Below are 17,555 nucleotides of genomic sequence, written 5' to 3'. Positions count from 1 at the left end.
TTTAGGGCCTTAAGCATCCTCTTTACTCTAAAAGTTCTAAGCAATTCAACACCAGTTCCCTTAATTTGTTTTTCTCTGGGTCATAAAAATGGCGTTAAATGAAAGGGGGAAAATCTAACAACTGTGGCTTGTAAAGACTGACCAAGCCAGATGTTACAGTGTGATGTGACATTTTGTATCTTTCATATTCTGGTTGAATTAGGCACAATAAAAGCAAAATTATGAGGATTTTTATGATCATTTTTGTATGATTATTAACATTTTGTATTTTTTCCATTGACAAATGGATATTAATCTTACAGATATGCTTCAGTTCCATATAAGTAAATTGGATAATAGGCCTTTATGTGATATACTTCAGATATTTTCCCCAGTATATTTCCTTCTACAAATTTTTATCCAGTGTCTTTTACACAGACCCTTGGATTTGCAGTCCAATTTGGACTTGCAGGGATTTCTTTTGAAATCCTGTTTCTGCTACTTCTTAGCATATCCTCAGACAAATTTCTTAGCCTTTCTACCTTAGTTTGTAGGTTTGCTGTGATGCTCAACTTTGTAATGAATATGATTCATTTCCTAAATGTTAAAATACTATGTAAATGTCAGCTGCTATTATTTTATATCATGGACCGGTATTACTGTTTCTATTTCATAACCCCTAAACATGGTGCAATCAACTTAATTCTTCTTTGTTTGGTAGTTGTAGTTAATTATCTTTCTTATGTTTCTTTTCCTTAAGAGTGTTTCCAAGTCAAATGTTCTGCCTGTATATGTTTGTTTTTCAGAAATTCTCAAGTCTTTCTTTTCTGAGGGGGAATATCTGTCTTTTTATTGGCAATTTGGCTCAGTTTTGCAGGGTATATTGTTTTGGGTTATATCCGGAGCTCCTTTTCTTTTTGGAATATAGTATTCCAATTCTTTCTGTGATTTCTTATGGCTATAGAATAATCTTGAGTTATTTGAATTTCTTCTCTTTTACATTTAAAGTTTTTTCTGGCCATGTACAAAACTTGTTGGTTTTCATTCAGTCTGTGAAATCCAGTGACTATGTGTCAAGGAGTTTGAATTCAGCATTTTTTTTTTCTGGAGAAGATCTGTAGATTCTCTGTATTAGTGCTTTGTTGTTTAAATTCAGGGATTATCGTCCTGCATCTAGTTTTCAAGGGCAATCATTTTGTTTTGTACAGAATGTATGTGGTCTTTTAATATTATCATCTTTTACTTCTGTGATGCCATATTTTTTCTGCATTAGTGCTCTTTTTTTTAGATCAACTTCTTGCCCTCAAAAGGCTTATATTATTTTTTAAAAATAATCTTTTATTTTTTTCCCCAGTTACATGTCAAGAAAATTTTTAGCATTCATTTTTACGAGATTTTGAGTTCCAAATTTTTCTCTCTCCCTTACTTCCCCTTTTCGGAAAATGGTAGGCAGTTTGATATAGTTTATACCAGTGCTGTCATGTAAAAATTATTTCCATATTAGTTGTGGAAGATGAAACAGATTAAAAAAAACATGAGAAAGAGTAATGTAAGTAAAAAATTGCTTTGTTTTGCATTCAGAGTCCATCCCTTCATTATCTGGATATGAATATAATTTTCCTTCATAAGTCCTTTGTACTTGTCTTGGATCACTGTGTTGCTGAGAAGAGCTGAGTGTTTCATTATTATCTTCACATAATGTTGCTGATACTGTGTACAATGTTTTCCTGGTTCTGCTCATTTTGCTTTCCATCAGTTTGTACAAGTCTTTCTAGGATTTTCTGAAATCTTCCTGTTCATCATTTCTTATTGCACAATAGCATTCCATTGCATTCGTGTACCAGAGCTTGTTCAGGCATTCCCCAATTGATGGGCATCCCTTCAGTTTCCAATATTTTGTCACCACGAAATGGGGTGCTATAAGTATTTTTGCATCTGTAGGTCCTTTTCCATTTTTTATATTCTCTTTGGGATACAGACTTGGAAGTGGTATTGCTGGATCAAAGGATATGCACACTTTGGTTGCCCTTTGGGCATGGTTTTACATTTTTCTTCATTATGATTGGATCAGTTCACAACTCCAAGTGTATTAGTGTCTCAATTTTTCTACATCCTCTCCAACATTTATCATTTTCCTTTATTGTCATTTTAGCCAGTCTGATAGATGTGAGTGGTGTCTCAGAGTTGTTTTAATTTCTCTAATCAAAAATGATTTAGAGCATTTTTTATATATATATTTTTTATATATGTTATATATATAAATTCTTCTGAAAACTGCTTGTTGATATCCTTTGACCATTTATCAGTTGGAGGATGGCTTGTATTCTTATAAATTTGACTGAGTTCTCTCTATATTTTAGAAATGAGGCCTTTATCAGAGACACTTGCTGTAAAAATTGTTTCCCAGCTTTCTGCTTTCCTTTTACATTAGTGTTCTTGTATTTGTCACCACCCCTTAGATCATCATTTTGGCTTCCAGCTTAGCCCTCACAGCCATCATGTAGGGAATAAGCTCCTATGTAAAAGGGACCAGCTATCTCTACCAATTATCCACAGATTTCTTCAGAGAGGGCAAGCAAACCAGTGTAGTTCAAGCAGTAAGGCACTCTGAGGGAGACACAACAGAAACGTTCAGGCAAGTCATTCTACCACCATCATCACCACATTGACAATGGTCTCCTCTCAGACCCTGATGGGCATAGCCCAGGACCCTTACCCCAAGGACTTTGCAAATAAAAAGGCTTTTAGCCCAGTGCTCTCAGTCATTATTTTAGGAAGGAATCCTTGAGTCAATGCAGCCTGGTAACTACACCTAGAAGTGTTAAATCTGAACCTACTGAAGACTCAGATATGAAAGTTCATGTTACCAAAGTCCTTGGTACTATCAACATATAAACATATAAAATTGATATGATTTTACAGTGGATATGACATATAAGGAAGAGGCATTACCATCTGATTTGCTGTTGTTCCCTAAAGATGTTGTTCCATCTGACTTGCAACTGAAACCTTCTGTGTTTTGTCTCCTCCATTAGAGTATGAGGTCCTTGAGAGCAAGGATGATCATATTTTTCTTTTTGTATCCTTTGTGTTTGGTACAATACTTTACACATATTGAATACTTAAAAATAGCTTTATTCATTAATTAAGATCTGTTAATGTCTCATTACTTGAGAGAGAGAGTCTACATCATGGGTTCAGTTTTTATGAATCTGTTAATTGATGTTTTTTGTCATTTTTTTTTTTCTTGTGAGGCAATTGGGGTTCAGTGACTTTGCCAGGATCACACAACTAGTAAGTGTCAAGTGTCTTGTCTTAGACTGGATTCTCAGGTCTTCCTAACTCCAGGACCAGTGTTGTATCCACTGCACCACCTAGCTGCCCCAATTGAGTTTTTTAAAAGCTACATTGAGACATCTAAATTCTGACTTAAAACTCTTAATTTCTTCCTTAATGAATTTCATTTCTCTTTTGGAACATTCTGGAATTTCTTATTGTTGATTTACACTCTCTGAAAGTCCATTGGATTTGCTATTTCTTTTAAAATTGTTCTTTTTCACATGTAATGTTTATTAGGAGAGCTTTGTATTCTCTTTGAGGATTTAGTACTCATTCTACTGTCCAGTTTTAATTTCTTTGTTGATTCATTTGTTTGTTATTAGGAGGTTTTCTTTTGAAATATTTGGTGTTTTAACTTCTTAAAAATGTTTTCCGGGGGCATTTAGGTGGCACAGTGGGTAGAACTCTAGCCTTGGAGTCAGGAAGACCTGAGTTCAAATCTGTCCTCAGACACTTGATTAGTAGCTGTGTGACCTTGGGCAAGTCACTTAACCCCAATTGCCTCAGCAAAAATAAAAAAATGTGCACACGTGTGTGTGTGTGTGTGTGTGTGTGTGTGTGTGTGTGTGTGTGTCTACATTGGGTTGTGGCGGGAGGTGTCTTAAACATGTCTTAAACTCTCCTGTCTCTCCCTTTTTCTAGACATGGTTATATGGATTGTCTCAAGGAGAGATGTGCCAGCAGTCTCTATGGTCTTGGGCATCCTCCAGGGGCCCCCTCTAAGTGTCCTTCCAGGGAGTGTGGAATCTTGTGGGGGAGGGCTGCTGATTCAGCCCTTTAAGGATTAGACTTCTTTGGTTTTAATTCATAAAGATTTTACCTTTTCAGTATTCTCTTTTCTTTGACCTTTGGATTTAGCTATAATTTTTCTACATATGTCACATAATTCCTCTTTTTTTTTGGGGGGGGTTTAGAAAGTTAAAGGGACATGGGGAAAGTGACTACTTTGCTATCTTGCTGGTCTTGTAATCCCCAAAACCTACCAGCATTATTGTTGTTGTAGTTGTTAGCATATCATGATGTTTATTAGTAATATGTTTACATTGAAATAAGAAAATCTGTGATGTAAACTATATAAATATATTTAGGGAAATCTTTTTAAATATGATACTGAAGAAGATTATTATCCAGAAGTGTGATCATGAATGACTATATTAATGTCTTTCTCTTCTTTCTTTGCTTTATGCTTTGGTTTTAAAGTCACTGCCTTCATTTACAAATGATGTAGCCATCAGTTGTAGTGCTGTCTCTTTGTATGTCCCTATATCTCACTTAGTTTATCGGTTCTTCCTACAGAGGGGAGATGATATAATAAATGGTACTTCTTATAGAAGTACATGTTATCTAGTTTGGTGATGCATACCCCAATAACTATGATAATAAACACAGTGTTTAAAAGACAAACATACTGTGTCACATTATTTTAGGATAGGGTATATAATTGAGAAATTGTGGATTTTGAAGAATAAAAAGAATTTGTCAGGTAAATCAAAGAATTTGTCAGGTAAATCATAGATTTAGAACTAGAAGAGATGATAGAGGTTATCCAAACCCATTTATTTTTCATTTTTTAAATGAGGAATTGCAACCTGGAGAGGTTAAGTAATTTGGCAGAGGTTACACAGGTAGTAAATGGTGGAGCTATTTACACTAAATCCAGCCCTCTTTCCACAATCCCATGCCACACATTGGAGAGGATATGTAGAGGGAGAGAATGACATAAGCAAAGGCACCCAAATAGGGGAGCACAAGGTGTGCAGAGGAGCAAGAATCCTCATTGTCTGGAGTGTGGTCTCCATGGAATGGAATTGTGTGGGAAAAAAACAGGAAGGATAAAGGGATGCCAGAAATCACTTCTTTATTAATATGTCAAGCTCCTTTTCTGACGACTGCCTGCTGTATTGTTTTTTGTTTTTTCCTTTCTTTTTTGCCATGATTTCCCAGTGGTCCATAGCTCTGCTGCATTGCTTGAAGCCTTGTTCTAGTGTGGAATATGGCTGGAATACTTTGTGCCTTCATGAAATTCATGGCTTTGTAGAGACAGACTGGAGTAGGTTCATTTAAAGGTCGTAAATAAATATTGTTTAATGTGTTAAAGTTTTTGTGTTTTCAATAGGGTACATATGACCCTGTTCATGAATGACTTTTGAAGTCACCTTAAGGTATATTTTGTAGTTCTTGACACAGTTGACAATGATCCCCCTGCAAATGGCACATTTGGGTTTTTAACCTTTTCTTTGTTGTGTTTATCCCACAGGACCCCTGAAGATCTCTCCAACTACATTTTGTCCCTGCAACAGAAGGAGATCGAGTTGGCAGAAAAGAGCACCGCCAGCACAAGCAGGTAGGAGTAGCAGGATGAATTGCCACGAGCCTCACACTCTCCTTCCAAGATATTCTCGGGGATTTACTGAAAGGAAGGTTGTCCTCTTTACATCTTAGGGCTAACCAAAACTTATGCTTTCACAAGACCGTGCTCTTGCTTCTACTCTGTCTCTAATTTGGTGTGTGGAACAAATGGTCTCAATGAGGTTAAAATTTAGAGCTCAGACTGTGGATGTGTTGTTCAGTGTCCTTTGATAGTAAAACCCAAATTTTCAATGAAAACTACTTGATACCTAAAAGTAGTCTAAACAGCTGTCTTGGTTTCCTAGTAGTTTTGTCCCTTTATCCTAGATGTCTGATTTCTGCGGTGTGTCTGTCTTTGAGCTGTATACCATCCAACTCTTTGCAGTAGCATAATTCCCCATCTCTTGTCTTTCATGACATGAGTATTGAGGCTCTTCATGAAAGAGATGTGTTTGTTTAAGAGCTAAAGAAGGCCCAGTAATCATCTTGTCCACAGTTGATCCAGTGATGGGGAGGGAGAGAAAATGCTGAGCCTGTGCATCATAGATTCTCATGCTGCAGCCCCCATCATCCCTGAGAGATGGCCTGTCTATAATTTATTAGTAGCTAGAAGGATATTTTTTGTTGTGGTAGTGGTAGTGCTGCTGCTGGCTGCAGCAATAGGCCTTTAGAATCATCTGGTCACACCAAATGTAATGCCATCCATTTAGTTTTGAAATGTCAAATGATAATGATTGCTTTTTGGCTTCTGATGACATCTGGACAAATTATTCCATTCATGTACTTTTATTTCAAAGCAGACTAGATATTAGTAGAATGAATAATTTTCTATATTTTTTCTTCTACCAAACAATTTTATTCTGTTATTTCCCTCTATGGTTTATTTAGACAGTATGGATGTAGGGAGGCAAACCCCTGAAAGGAGTGTGAGAAAAAAGCTGATGTTCCCCATGTCAACTCTTTGCCATGTACCATTGTTGTACTTTAGTTTGACCTAGAACTTAGGTTAGCAGAAGAACTCTAGTCTTTGAGGAAATCAGTACAGGGGAAAAAGCCTTGGTGCAGGAAGAGAGTAGTTCTGTCTACCATACTGCCACTGGTAACTGTTGTTTCAGGTAAGACACTTCATATTTGGACTTCTGTGTTGCCATCTGTCAAATGGTAATGAACTGAGAGAGTCATAGTCATGTCAGTAACATGCTTTGAGGCTTTCCAAAGAAAGACATCCTCTGTCTAATGCTTTATTACTTAAGAGTAGTTACTTGGAAGCGGATAACTAGGCGGCACAGTAGGTGGAGTACTGGGCCTGCAGTCAGGAAGACCTGAGTCAATTCCAGCCTTGGATACTTACAAGCTGTGTGATAGCTGTTAGATATCATTAGCTATTAACTTACATGCCATAGCCTGAGGGCATAAGAACAAAAATGAGCACCTCCCTCATTTTGAGATGAAGAAATGGAAGCTTACATGGGTGGAATGACGCATCTAGGTCATAGTAGGAGAAATGAGATTAGTGCTCTCGGACTTCAAATGCATTGTGCTTGATACTATACCACTGTCCTCCCCAAAGCTTATTGATAAACTGCTACGTCATTGGAGAACTTAGTTCTCCTGTGACCTTAGGGAATTGCTGAGACTTGGAAATCAGAACCTTTGCTTCTTTGCTAGTACAGTTCTGTTGCCATTGAACTCTACTGCCTATCTCTCTAAATCTAACCTTTCAGCAGGGGTTTCCCACATCCCCATGAGTATGCAATGTCCTCATGGTTATATTTATCATTTTAATGGGATTTTTTTTTTTGGCCCACAAACATTTCTTTTAGCTTTAGCATGATGTCTTATACGGTATGAATTAGTTTGCTAGGATGATCTATAAATATCCCTTTTGTGTCATGTAATTGATACCTACCTGCTTTTCTGTATTTAAACAGTATTAAATTGGGTGGAGCTCTCCCTTTTTTTCTTGCTTGTTTTTTTAATCCAAATTTTTATTTCCTTTTTGCTGAATTGAAGAAGGTATTCCCTAACAAAGCCTAGTTGCAGTTAAGCAAGGTTCTTAAGAAATAAACTTCTCCGGAAAGGGGGTAGAAGAGAGCAGTTTTGCTATATATTCTTTCTTCTCAACCCTTTCCTCCCTTCCCCTGCCTTCCTCTTCCCGGCTTCTGTAGACTGTGCATCATCATCTCTCTACAGACTGTTGCCGTGGAGATTGCTTGGGGCTATCTAGCTAAAGAAGAGAGAAATTCGTGCTCCCAATATCATATTGCTTCACTATGGAATACCTATGCATGCAGATCTGCTCTCTCTACCTTAGCATATTTCCTTGCTTGACTTGGAAGCTCTTTTTATAATGTTGCCTTTGAGGACTCCTATAGTCATGCTTCTATATTGTGCTTGTCTCTGTATTGACAGCTGCTAATACATAGATTTTCATATATATGGAGTAATAATACTAAGCTGCAGTAACTTTTCTGATTTAAAACAAAAACAAAAACCAACAACAACATTTCAGTAGTAAAGCTAAGGCTTTGTTTATGTTTTGGAAAATCTTCAAAAGGCAAAAAGATGTATAGTGCTGTTCTTACTGGAAAACAGAGTGAGATAAAGACAGTAGAAAGTGTCAGGTTTTAAATTTCTTACTTAATGGTTTAGGTCATTCTCTGTTGCTAGACCAGTGTATATATGCTAGTTGAGCTGTTTGGATCCTTGAATATTGCTAATGTGTTTTAGATAGAGGTAGAGGGGGAGAGAGATGGCTCCTTTCTTTCTTTCCACATGACAGGAGCAAAAAGAGAAAATGAGTAAAATCAATCTCAGTCTTCTGAGTAAAATAGTGGAAAATGTTAATTAATAGCACATGATGGATTGCACTGATGTTTGTATTTTGTGGCTACAAGTTGCATGAACAGAGTACCAAGTGGTAGGAGAAACAGGAGATATTGTTGAACCTAGGGAGCAACTGGCAAAAAATGATAATCATCAATTTTTTGAAAAGGGAGGAGAATAGAGCTATTCCTTGAACTGTACCTTTGCAGTTTGATGTGACAAGTGTGCAGCCCTACTTTATGGGGTGTGAAAAATTGACATTCTTTGGAAGATTGCTGAGTATGAAATGAAGAGAGACTAGTTTAATTATCAGTTCTATTAAAATTGCTGCGATTAGCTTCTTCTGAAGATTCTCCCAGGATATATTTCAGAACAGTGACCTAATGTCTTAATAGCTTACCAGTTCCCTACTTATTTGCATTCTTTTTTTGAGGATCAGTTTTCATGGCTGTGAATTGGGTTTATTTACATCTCTAGCCCAGAGAGGTTAAGTTAACTTACAGTGTCACTGCCAACAGGTATCTGAGACAGGTGAGATCTTCTTGATTCCATATCTAATGTTCTGTCTCCCATGCTAACTAACTGGAGCCTGTCTTTTTGTCCATGAAGGTGTCTATATTCTGCCATTAAAATCATTAAACAAAATAGACATAAAAGAAACAGTGAGATATATGAAATGCCATTAATGTATATTTGTATTAATAATGTGACCCAAATGGAAAGAAGGTTGAGGATGAGATAGCATCAAGTTAATTCCATTGAATGAACACTAGATTTCTTTTCATCTTGAGGTTGTCTAAGGCCTTTACAACACATATGATCAGTCTTTCATTTTGTTAGTTCAGGGTGGGAGTGGACAGAGTAAGACATTGAAGGAAATAAAGGAAAAGAAGTAGCTAGTTTTGACTACTTTGAGTAATTTCTGCATTTTTGCAGACTTTACTATGTATTCTTTCACATAGAATAAGACTGTTTAATCCTGGATATGCTTAATGTGTCTCCCTCAAATTGTTCTCCAAAAAATCAGAACCACCTTGTTATTAATTTTGTTTTTTGCTGAAGGTCAGAAAGCAAATAAAAATAAAACTACTGATTGTGTTCTTGTAAATCTCTTAGGTACAACAGAAGCAATAATTACAGATTGACGTTAAAACTACAGGCTAAGAAATAAGAGTGGTGGATCAGTGGAATAGGTTAGTGGAATAGGAACAGGAGAGAGTAGTAAATGATTATAGTAATCTGTTGTTTGATAAACCCAAAGACTCCAGCTTTTGGGGTAAGACCTCACTATTTGACAAAAACTGCTGGGAAAACTAGAAAACAGTATTGCAGAAACTAGGCATAGACCAACATCTCATACCCTGTACCAAGATAAGGTCAAAATGGATACAGGATTTAGACATAAGGGATGATACCATAAGCAAATTAGGAGAGCAAGGAATAGTTTACCTGTCAAGACTTATGGAGAACAGAAAAATTTATGACCAAACAAGAGATAGATAACATTATAAAATGCAAAATGGATAATTTTGATTACATTAAATTAAAAAAGTTTTTGCACAAACAAAATCAGTGCAGCAAAGAAGGAAAGCAGAAAGTTGGGAAACAATCTTTACAGCAAGTGTCTCTGATAAAGGCCTCATTTCTAAAATATATAGAGAACTAAGTCAAATTTAAGGAATACATGTCATTCCTCAGTTGGCAAATGGTCAAAGGATATGAACAGGCAGTTTTCAGATGAAGAAATTAAAGCTCTATAGTCATATGAAAAAATGCTCTAAATCATTATTGATTAGAGAAATGCAAATGAAAACAACTCTGAGCTACCACCTCATACTTATCAGATTGATAAATGTTGGAGAAGATGTGGGAAAATGGGAACACTAATGCATTGTTGGTGGAGTTGTGAACTGATCCAACTGTTCTGGAGAGCAATTTGGAATTATGCCCAAAGGGCAGCCAAATTCTGCACACCCTTTGACCCAGCAATACCACTTCTAGGTCTGTATCCCAAAGAGAACATAAAAATGGGAAAAGGACCCACATGTACAAAAATACTTACAGCAGCTCTTTTTGTGGTGACAGAGAATTGGAAATTGAGGGGATGCTCATCAGTTGGGGAATGTCTGAACAAATTTGGTGTATGAATGTAATGGAATACTATTGTGCTGTAAGAGATGATGAGCAGGCAGACTTCAGAAAAACTTGGAAAGCCTTACATGAACTGACGCTGAGTGAGGTGAGCAGAACCAGGAGAACATTGTACACAGTAACAGCAACATTGTGTGATGATTAACTATGATTGAAAGAGACTTAGCTCTTCTCAGCAATACAGTGATCCAAGACAATTCCAGAACACTCATGATGGAAAATGCTAATCACATCTAGAGAAAAAACTGATGGAGTCTGAATGTAGATCAAAGCATACTCTTTTCATTTTTTTAATTTGCTTTTTCTTTGTTGTGGCTTTTTCTTTTTCTGATTTTTCATTCATACCATGACTAATATGGAAATATGGTTAACATGATTGTACATGTATAACCTATATCAGATTGATTACTGTCTTTGAGAGTGGGGAGGGTAGGGAGGGAGTGAGAAAAATTTGGAACTTAAAATTTTATAAAAATGAATGTTGAAAACTATCTTTAGATGTAATTAAAAAAATAAAATAATGTTAGGAAAAAAAAGAATTACAAATTGAACTGGAGAATTCAGTGCTAAATTGAAGGCTAACAACTTGGAAAGAAGGCTCATTACTTGTTAGGTTTAGGGTAGTTCCAAGGAACATTGTGGGCAGGTATATTAAAAGGTTTTCATTGCGGAGGTTGTATATAAAGGTGTAAACATGCAATATATTTCTGAAGCAGTTTTAAGAAGCAACTTATATTGCAGACTCTGAAAGTGAGAAAGCTTTGTGTCATTATAACATCTTCCTCATATTTACATATGTTTGTCAGTGTGTACAGTTTTCAAACCTCTGTAAACTAATTTTTGTTTGTTAAGTTGGCTAATAGCCAGAATATTTCAGGCTTCCTAAATTGTGGCCTTCTGGCTTAATTTTAGCCATGTCCTGGGCCCATCTGTGTGGTGTAGATAGAATTGTGAATTCATGTTATGTTGTGAAGACTTTTCTTCCAAAGAACCAGATAACCCCCAACTCTCAGATAGCCTTGGTGAAAGTACAATGATAATCTTAAAATCTTCTCATAAAATAATTCTTTGCATTTTCCCCCAAGCTAAATCTTTTAGTAGAGCTAAGTAGAAAAATAGATTAGGTTGAGTTATAGCTTTGAATAATTTCATGAATCCAGCCTAAATCCAATAAGCGTTTATTAATAAGCACCTTTTGTATAGAAGGCACTGTGCTAGGCATTGGGAATACAATGACAAAGTAAAAAAGTGACTCTCCTCAAGGATGTACAGACTATTGGGGGGAATAAATAATTTACATAGAAGTATACAGAATATACAATAATTTGAGGAGAGATTGAGTGCTAATTGAGGGGTCATGAAAGATTTTCCATAGGAAATGGCACTTGAGCCTTATATGAGTCCAAGAGCAGAGCTCTACAAAGTAAGCAGTGAGAAGGGAGAGTGATTCGTTCTCAGCATAGGGAATGACTTATATAATACCAAAGAGAGAGGTAATGGAATGCTGAGGTCTAAGTGTAAAGGAAACAAATAGCTAACAGGCCAATTTGAATGGAATGTAGAATACTTAAAGAAGACTAATCTGAAATAAGTCTGGAAAAGTAGACCAGTGCCTAATTGTGAAGAACTCTAAGGCAGCTAGCTGGTATAGTAGATAGAGTGCCAGGTCTGTAGCCAGGAAGATTCATCTTTGTGAGTTTAAATTTGGTCTCAGACACTTGTTAGCTGTGTGACCCTGGGCAAGTCACTTAACTCTATTTGCCTCAGTTTTCTCCTCTGTAAAATGAGCTGGAGAAGGAAATGGCAAACCACTCCAGTAGCTTTGCCAAGAAACTCAAATGGAGTCATGAAGAGTAAGACATGATTGAAAAGAACTGAACAGCAACTAAGGCTCTATAAGTCTTCTTTATGGTTTCCTTAGTAGCAATTGGGAGCCAATGAAGATTACAGGGTAGGGTGAATAACTTCAGATTTGTGCTTTAGGAAGAATATTTGGGAAGTTTGGTGGAAGTTAGACGGGAGAGTGGAGAGACTGGAAACTGGGAGTCCAATTGAGAAGCTTTTGTAGTAGTCCAGATGAAAATTAATAGTGTTCTGAAGTAGAGTAGTTGCCCAGTGAGAGGATAGAAGGAGGTGAATAAATGAGACCTGGACATAGAAATGACAAATGACAGCTTATTAGATATGAGTGCTCAGGGGGAGGAAAGAATCAAGGATGCCTTTGACATTATGAATGTGGATGATCAGTAGGATGCTGGTGTTTTTAGTTAGGTGACAGAGTGCATAGAATGCCTAGCCTAAAGTCAGGAAACTCATCTTCCTGAGTTCAAATCTGGCCTCAGGCAATACTAGTTGTGTGACCCAGTGCAAGTCACTTCACCCTGTTTATCTCAGTGTCCTCATCTGTAAAAAGCTGGAGAAGGAAATGGCAAACCACTCCATTATCTTTGCCAAGAAAACCCCAATGGGGTCAGAAGGAACAGACAACAATTGAACAGTTGGGAACAGTGAACAGATTATTGTCTTTTTATTTGTCAAGAGTGTTTTGGAGATGTATTCAAATCATTTATGCTTGATAATTTCGGGAGGGACAGCAGTGAATAGGTGAATCAGGAATGGATTTCTATAGCTTTCTGGATTGTAAGAGTTAGAGTTGAGTAATAAATGCATTCCAGGCATAGGGGGAAACAGCCCCTGAAAATTCATGGATGTGGAGCTGAGAAACAATATATTTGACAAACATCGAGTAGCCCAGTCTGGCTGAATCATGAAGTGCTTTTTGTTTAGCGCATATTGATTTTGAGAGTCCTCCAGGACATCCATTTGTTGATGTAAAATAGGCAACTGGTGATGAGGGCCTAGAGCTGAGGAGAGAGAGAGATTATATCTGGAAAATTAGAACACTGGGATAGGGGGTACAATTTTGGACATGTGTTTGTGCACGCTAAGTTTGGAATTTGATTGACACTAGTATAATGATGTGGATTGCACCTTGTGCTGATAAATCAAAGAAATATATAAAGATATTATGAAGGAAAACCCTAACTTAACAATTATGCAAATGTATAACAACTGTGTAACCATGGAAATAAGTCAACTAAAAAAAGAGTACTGCAGGTTAGATTAGAAAAGACAGCTCTATTATATGTTGCCTTCGTGATAGGGACACAGATACATTTTAAATGAGAAGCTGGGTGAAATTTATTATGATTTAGTTGAATCTGAAATAGCAGTTGCAAACATGGTTTTAAATAAGGTAAAAGTCACAATAGATAACACAAGAGACAAATAGAGGAACTATATTATGATTAAAGGCTCCATAGACAATGACATATTATCAGCATTAAGTATATACACATGGAATGGCATAGTATTTAAGTAGCTAAAGGTAAATGCAAAAAGATCTAGGTAATAAGACACTATAAGTAGGCAGCTTTAATGTTCTTATCAATATTTGATAGAGCCTATATAATAGATATGAAAAGAAGGAATTATCTACTTTAAGAAGACGTTGGAATTTAGTGGATATGTGGAGATAATCAAATCAATATCTTAGAATATACTTATTTTTCAAGTATACGTAACTCATAAATTATAAGCATGGATAGATTTTTCTTTACGAATTTTGTGTTAATCTCTTTATTTTGAACCACCAGTTTCCAATTTTCTTTTTCCTGCTCGTTCATATTCAGCAAGCTATCCTTTGTAGCAACGACCAAAACAGAAAGAGGAGAAATTAGTTCAGCAAAACTAACCAACATGTCATCTAAGACTTGATGGCATATGAAATGTTACATACTATATATATATATTCCTTTCACTTCCGGATGGGAGTATCAGAGAAGCCTTAAGTGGATAGATGTGGGCTTTTGAATGGAGTTTTGAAGGAAACGTGATTCTAAGTGTAGAGTGGATAAGAGAAAAATTGATTTATAATTGGAAGGGACTTTTGAAGTCATCTAGTAAAACTCCTGATTTTAAATATGGGAAGACTGAGGTCCAGAGGGGAGCAGTAATTAGCCTTCTGTTGGCAAAGAAGCAGTAAGTGTCAGAACTGGGAATTGATTTAGTGTGCAGTCCTAACTACATTGCACTCAGACTTTCTGGTGCTTCTTTGCCAAGTTATAAGTGGGTTATATAAATATATATTTGGGAGAGGGACTAAAAATTATATACTAAATTATGAATGGTTTAAAGACAAAATGAAACAAGAAATGACATTTAAAGAAGACAGTGGTGATACAACATACCAAACTATGTATGATATGCTGCTTAAGTGGTCCTTTCAGGCAAATTTGTATCTCATATCATATTAACAAAAGGAAATATTTTAAAATCTTAAATATGTACTTTTAAAAATCAAAACAAGAAATGAATAAACCAAAAATAAGCACAGAAGTGGGAATTTCAAAAATTAAATGTGAAATAAACAAATTAAAATTTTGAAAAATTGAACCAATAAAAAATAGAAATTTAAAAAAAAATCCTAAATTTCATAAACTCTTTGTTAATTTAACAAAAAAGAGAGGAAAACCACATTACAGAGAGTTTTGAAAAAATGAGAACAAGGAAATCATAGTTACTAATGCCTCTAGTATTGGTATAGAGGTAAGGAAGACAGTTATTAAAAATATGCTCAGTTATATACTTAAACGATGAAAATTTAAATAAAATCCCTGAATATCTGCTAAAATATACTCATGGAAATGTGATTTCATTGTTTTGGATGTTCTCAGCAATCATTCAGATACCAACCCCATCCAAGCCTGTTTATCCTATGCCATTTTTGTCCATGTCTTTCTCCCGAGGTGCTAAAGACTTTCTTTTCTGCTTCCTAATATCATGTGTGTCCCCATGGAGCACTTAGGCTGTTTGTTACCTTTTCCTTTGCCATGTGACCAGCACATTTTTTGTCGTACATATTTCCCTGATATGTTTTACTCCTGGTAGGTCCTCGTTTGTTAAGTGTTGCTGCCTATTCACACCTACCACATGCCTCTCAATTTCCTTATTTGTGATCCTCATTTTCAGTTCTTTGAATGCTGTTGTGTTCCACGTCTACTACTCATGCAACACTGGTGGAATTTTGGTATTAAAAAGGTGGACTTTAATTTTTGGGAAGAGTTTAGTATCATTAACATAATTGTGCAGTTTCGTAAAGGCAGCATCACTTTTTTTTTTCCCTACTGTTTAATTCTTTACTCTTTTTGTTGTCCATTTGTATTCTCTGTCCAGGTAGACATTTGGACAGACAAGTGCTGTAGGTTGTGAATCTAATTTGTGCAATTAAGGTTCTTTTTGTACTTGTTCTTCCCTATTTTGATAGGCTGAACTTGAGTGCTTACCTATTTCTTCTAGAAGTCTCTAGTATTTTAGGTCTTGATGCAGTCTGTGTGGTGTTATTTACAAGTAAGAGTATAAGAGTAATAAGACTCCATAGGGAGTCACTCCTGTTAGGAATTTGGTAACATGCTTCATCGTAAATATTCTGGAGACATGTTTCACAAGAGTTGTTTTTCTTTGCTGTGCTGTTATCCTTGTAAAATTTGTTCTTCTGATTCTGTTCACTTCAGTTCTGTCTCAGTTTATACTATTCAAATATCAGAAATCAACTTTAATCATTTTATATGTCACAGTATTATTCCCTGATATTTATATACACAATGTTTAGTCATTCCTTAGTGACCTAAGAGCCCATTTAAGGCACCTCCTCTCACTTAGATTCTTGTTCAGTTTCTTCTTCCTTCTCCTTGTTTATTTTGCTTGTGACCATTTCTGTCTCTTTTAACTCCCCCCCCATTAATTGTTTCTCTGTTTTGTTTGATGTATTTTAACATCAAATTCTATGTGTGTTTGCGTGCGTGTCTGTATTCCACTTTTCTTTGTCCATTGTAGCTAAGAGCAAGGTTCATCGGATGTCCAGTCTCCCATGTCTTCCTCATTGTTTGTTTTCCTTAATATAAAATAGCCCTAACTAATTTGAGTCACTCTTCATCTGCTTACAGTTTTGCATGGGCCTCATTTCTTGTGTTAGTGAGTGAAGTTTTACTTCATCTGAGCAGAATGAGATTGAGATCGCTTGGTGATAATGAAGCAAAATGTAGGACTTGTATCCATTTTAGGAGTCCGTGTGGCATATGTTATCAGCAAATCAATAAATGTTCATTTTTATTTAAACTTTAAAAAGTTAGTAGGCATTTATTTTCTCTTCTTCTCTTCCTCCACTCCCCAGAAAGTAAAAGAAAAATCTTGTAACAAATATGCATAGTCAAGCAAAACATATTCCTGCATTGGTCATGTCCATTAGTTAAGTACATCCTTGTTAGAATTGCAAGTTCCTTGAAAATAGGTATAGTTTTATTCTGTGTATTTGTACCTGCAGCACTTACTGCTATACCTGGTAGACAGTAGGAGCTCAGTAATTTCTTGTTGGTTGTGGGAATTGCCATTATGGGATAGTGCCATCATTGTCATCATCATCTATATAGTGCTTACTATGTGCCAGGCACTGTGCTAAGCACTTTACAGTTATTATCTAATTTGATCCTCACAACAACCATGGGAGGGAGGTGCTATTTTATGTTGTTATACCCATTTTACAGGTGATAAAACTGATGCAAACAGAGGCTAAGTGACTTGCCTAGGATCACACAGCTATTAAGCGTCTGAGGTTAGATTTGAACTTCTTCGCTCTAGACCTGTTAGCATTCTATCTTTTCTCTCCAGTCTCTCAATTAACTCATATTCCATTGAGAGATAAGATGTATATCAATAACTACTTGCAAAATGAATATTCTTGTATTTATTACTGTAAATACTATTTATGTTTATAATTAAACCTGTAATTAAATGAGATAGTTCTGAATCTGTTTCTCAGTTGCTATAGATTCAGAAGTAGACTAATGCATTCA

At 36.0% G+C, this 17,555-nt stretch overlaps 1 protein-coding gene across 3 annotated transcripts in view; it reads left to right on the top strand.

Moving 5' to 3' along the window:
- Window positions 1-17,555, top strand: part of MAD1L1 (mitotic arrest deficient 1 like 1) — an 860,690-nt gene that overhangs the window by 135,842 nt on the left and 707,293 nt on the right. For all 3 annotated transcript variants that reach the window (XM_020975224.2, XM_020975225.2, XM_020975227.2), the window contains one exon: window positions 5,576-5,662. In XM_020975224.2, the coding sequence (XP_020830883.1) occupies window positions 5,576-5,662 (87 nt within the window). The remainder of the gene's footprint in view (window positions 1-5,575; window positions 5,663-17,555) is intronic.

This window comes from Phascolarctos cinereus, unplaced genomic scaffold (assembly GCF_003287225.1).
Source record: "Phascolarctos cinereus isolate Bilbo 61053 unplaced genomic scaffold, phaCin_HiC Scaffold_4;HRSCAF=312, whole genome shotgun sequence".
In the NCBI taxonomy this organism is placed as follows: domain Eukaryota; kingdom Metazoa; phylum Chordata; class Mammalia; order Diprotodontia; family Phascolarctidae; genus Phascolarctos; species Phascolarctos cinereus.
Note: the sequence above shows the minus strand (reverse complement) of the source record. Positions and strands in the feature narration are given on the sequence as shown.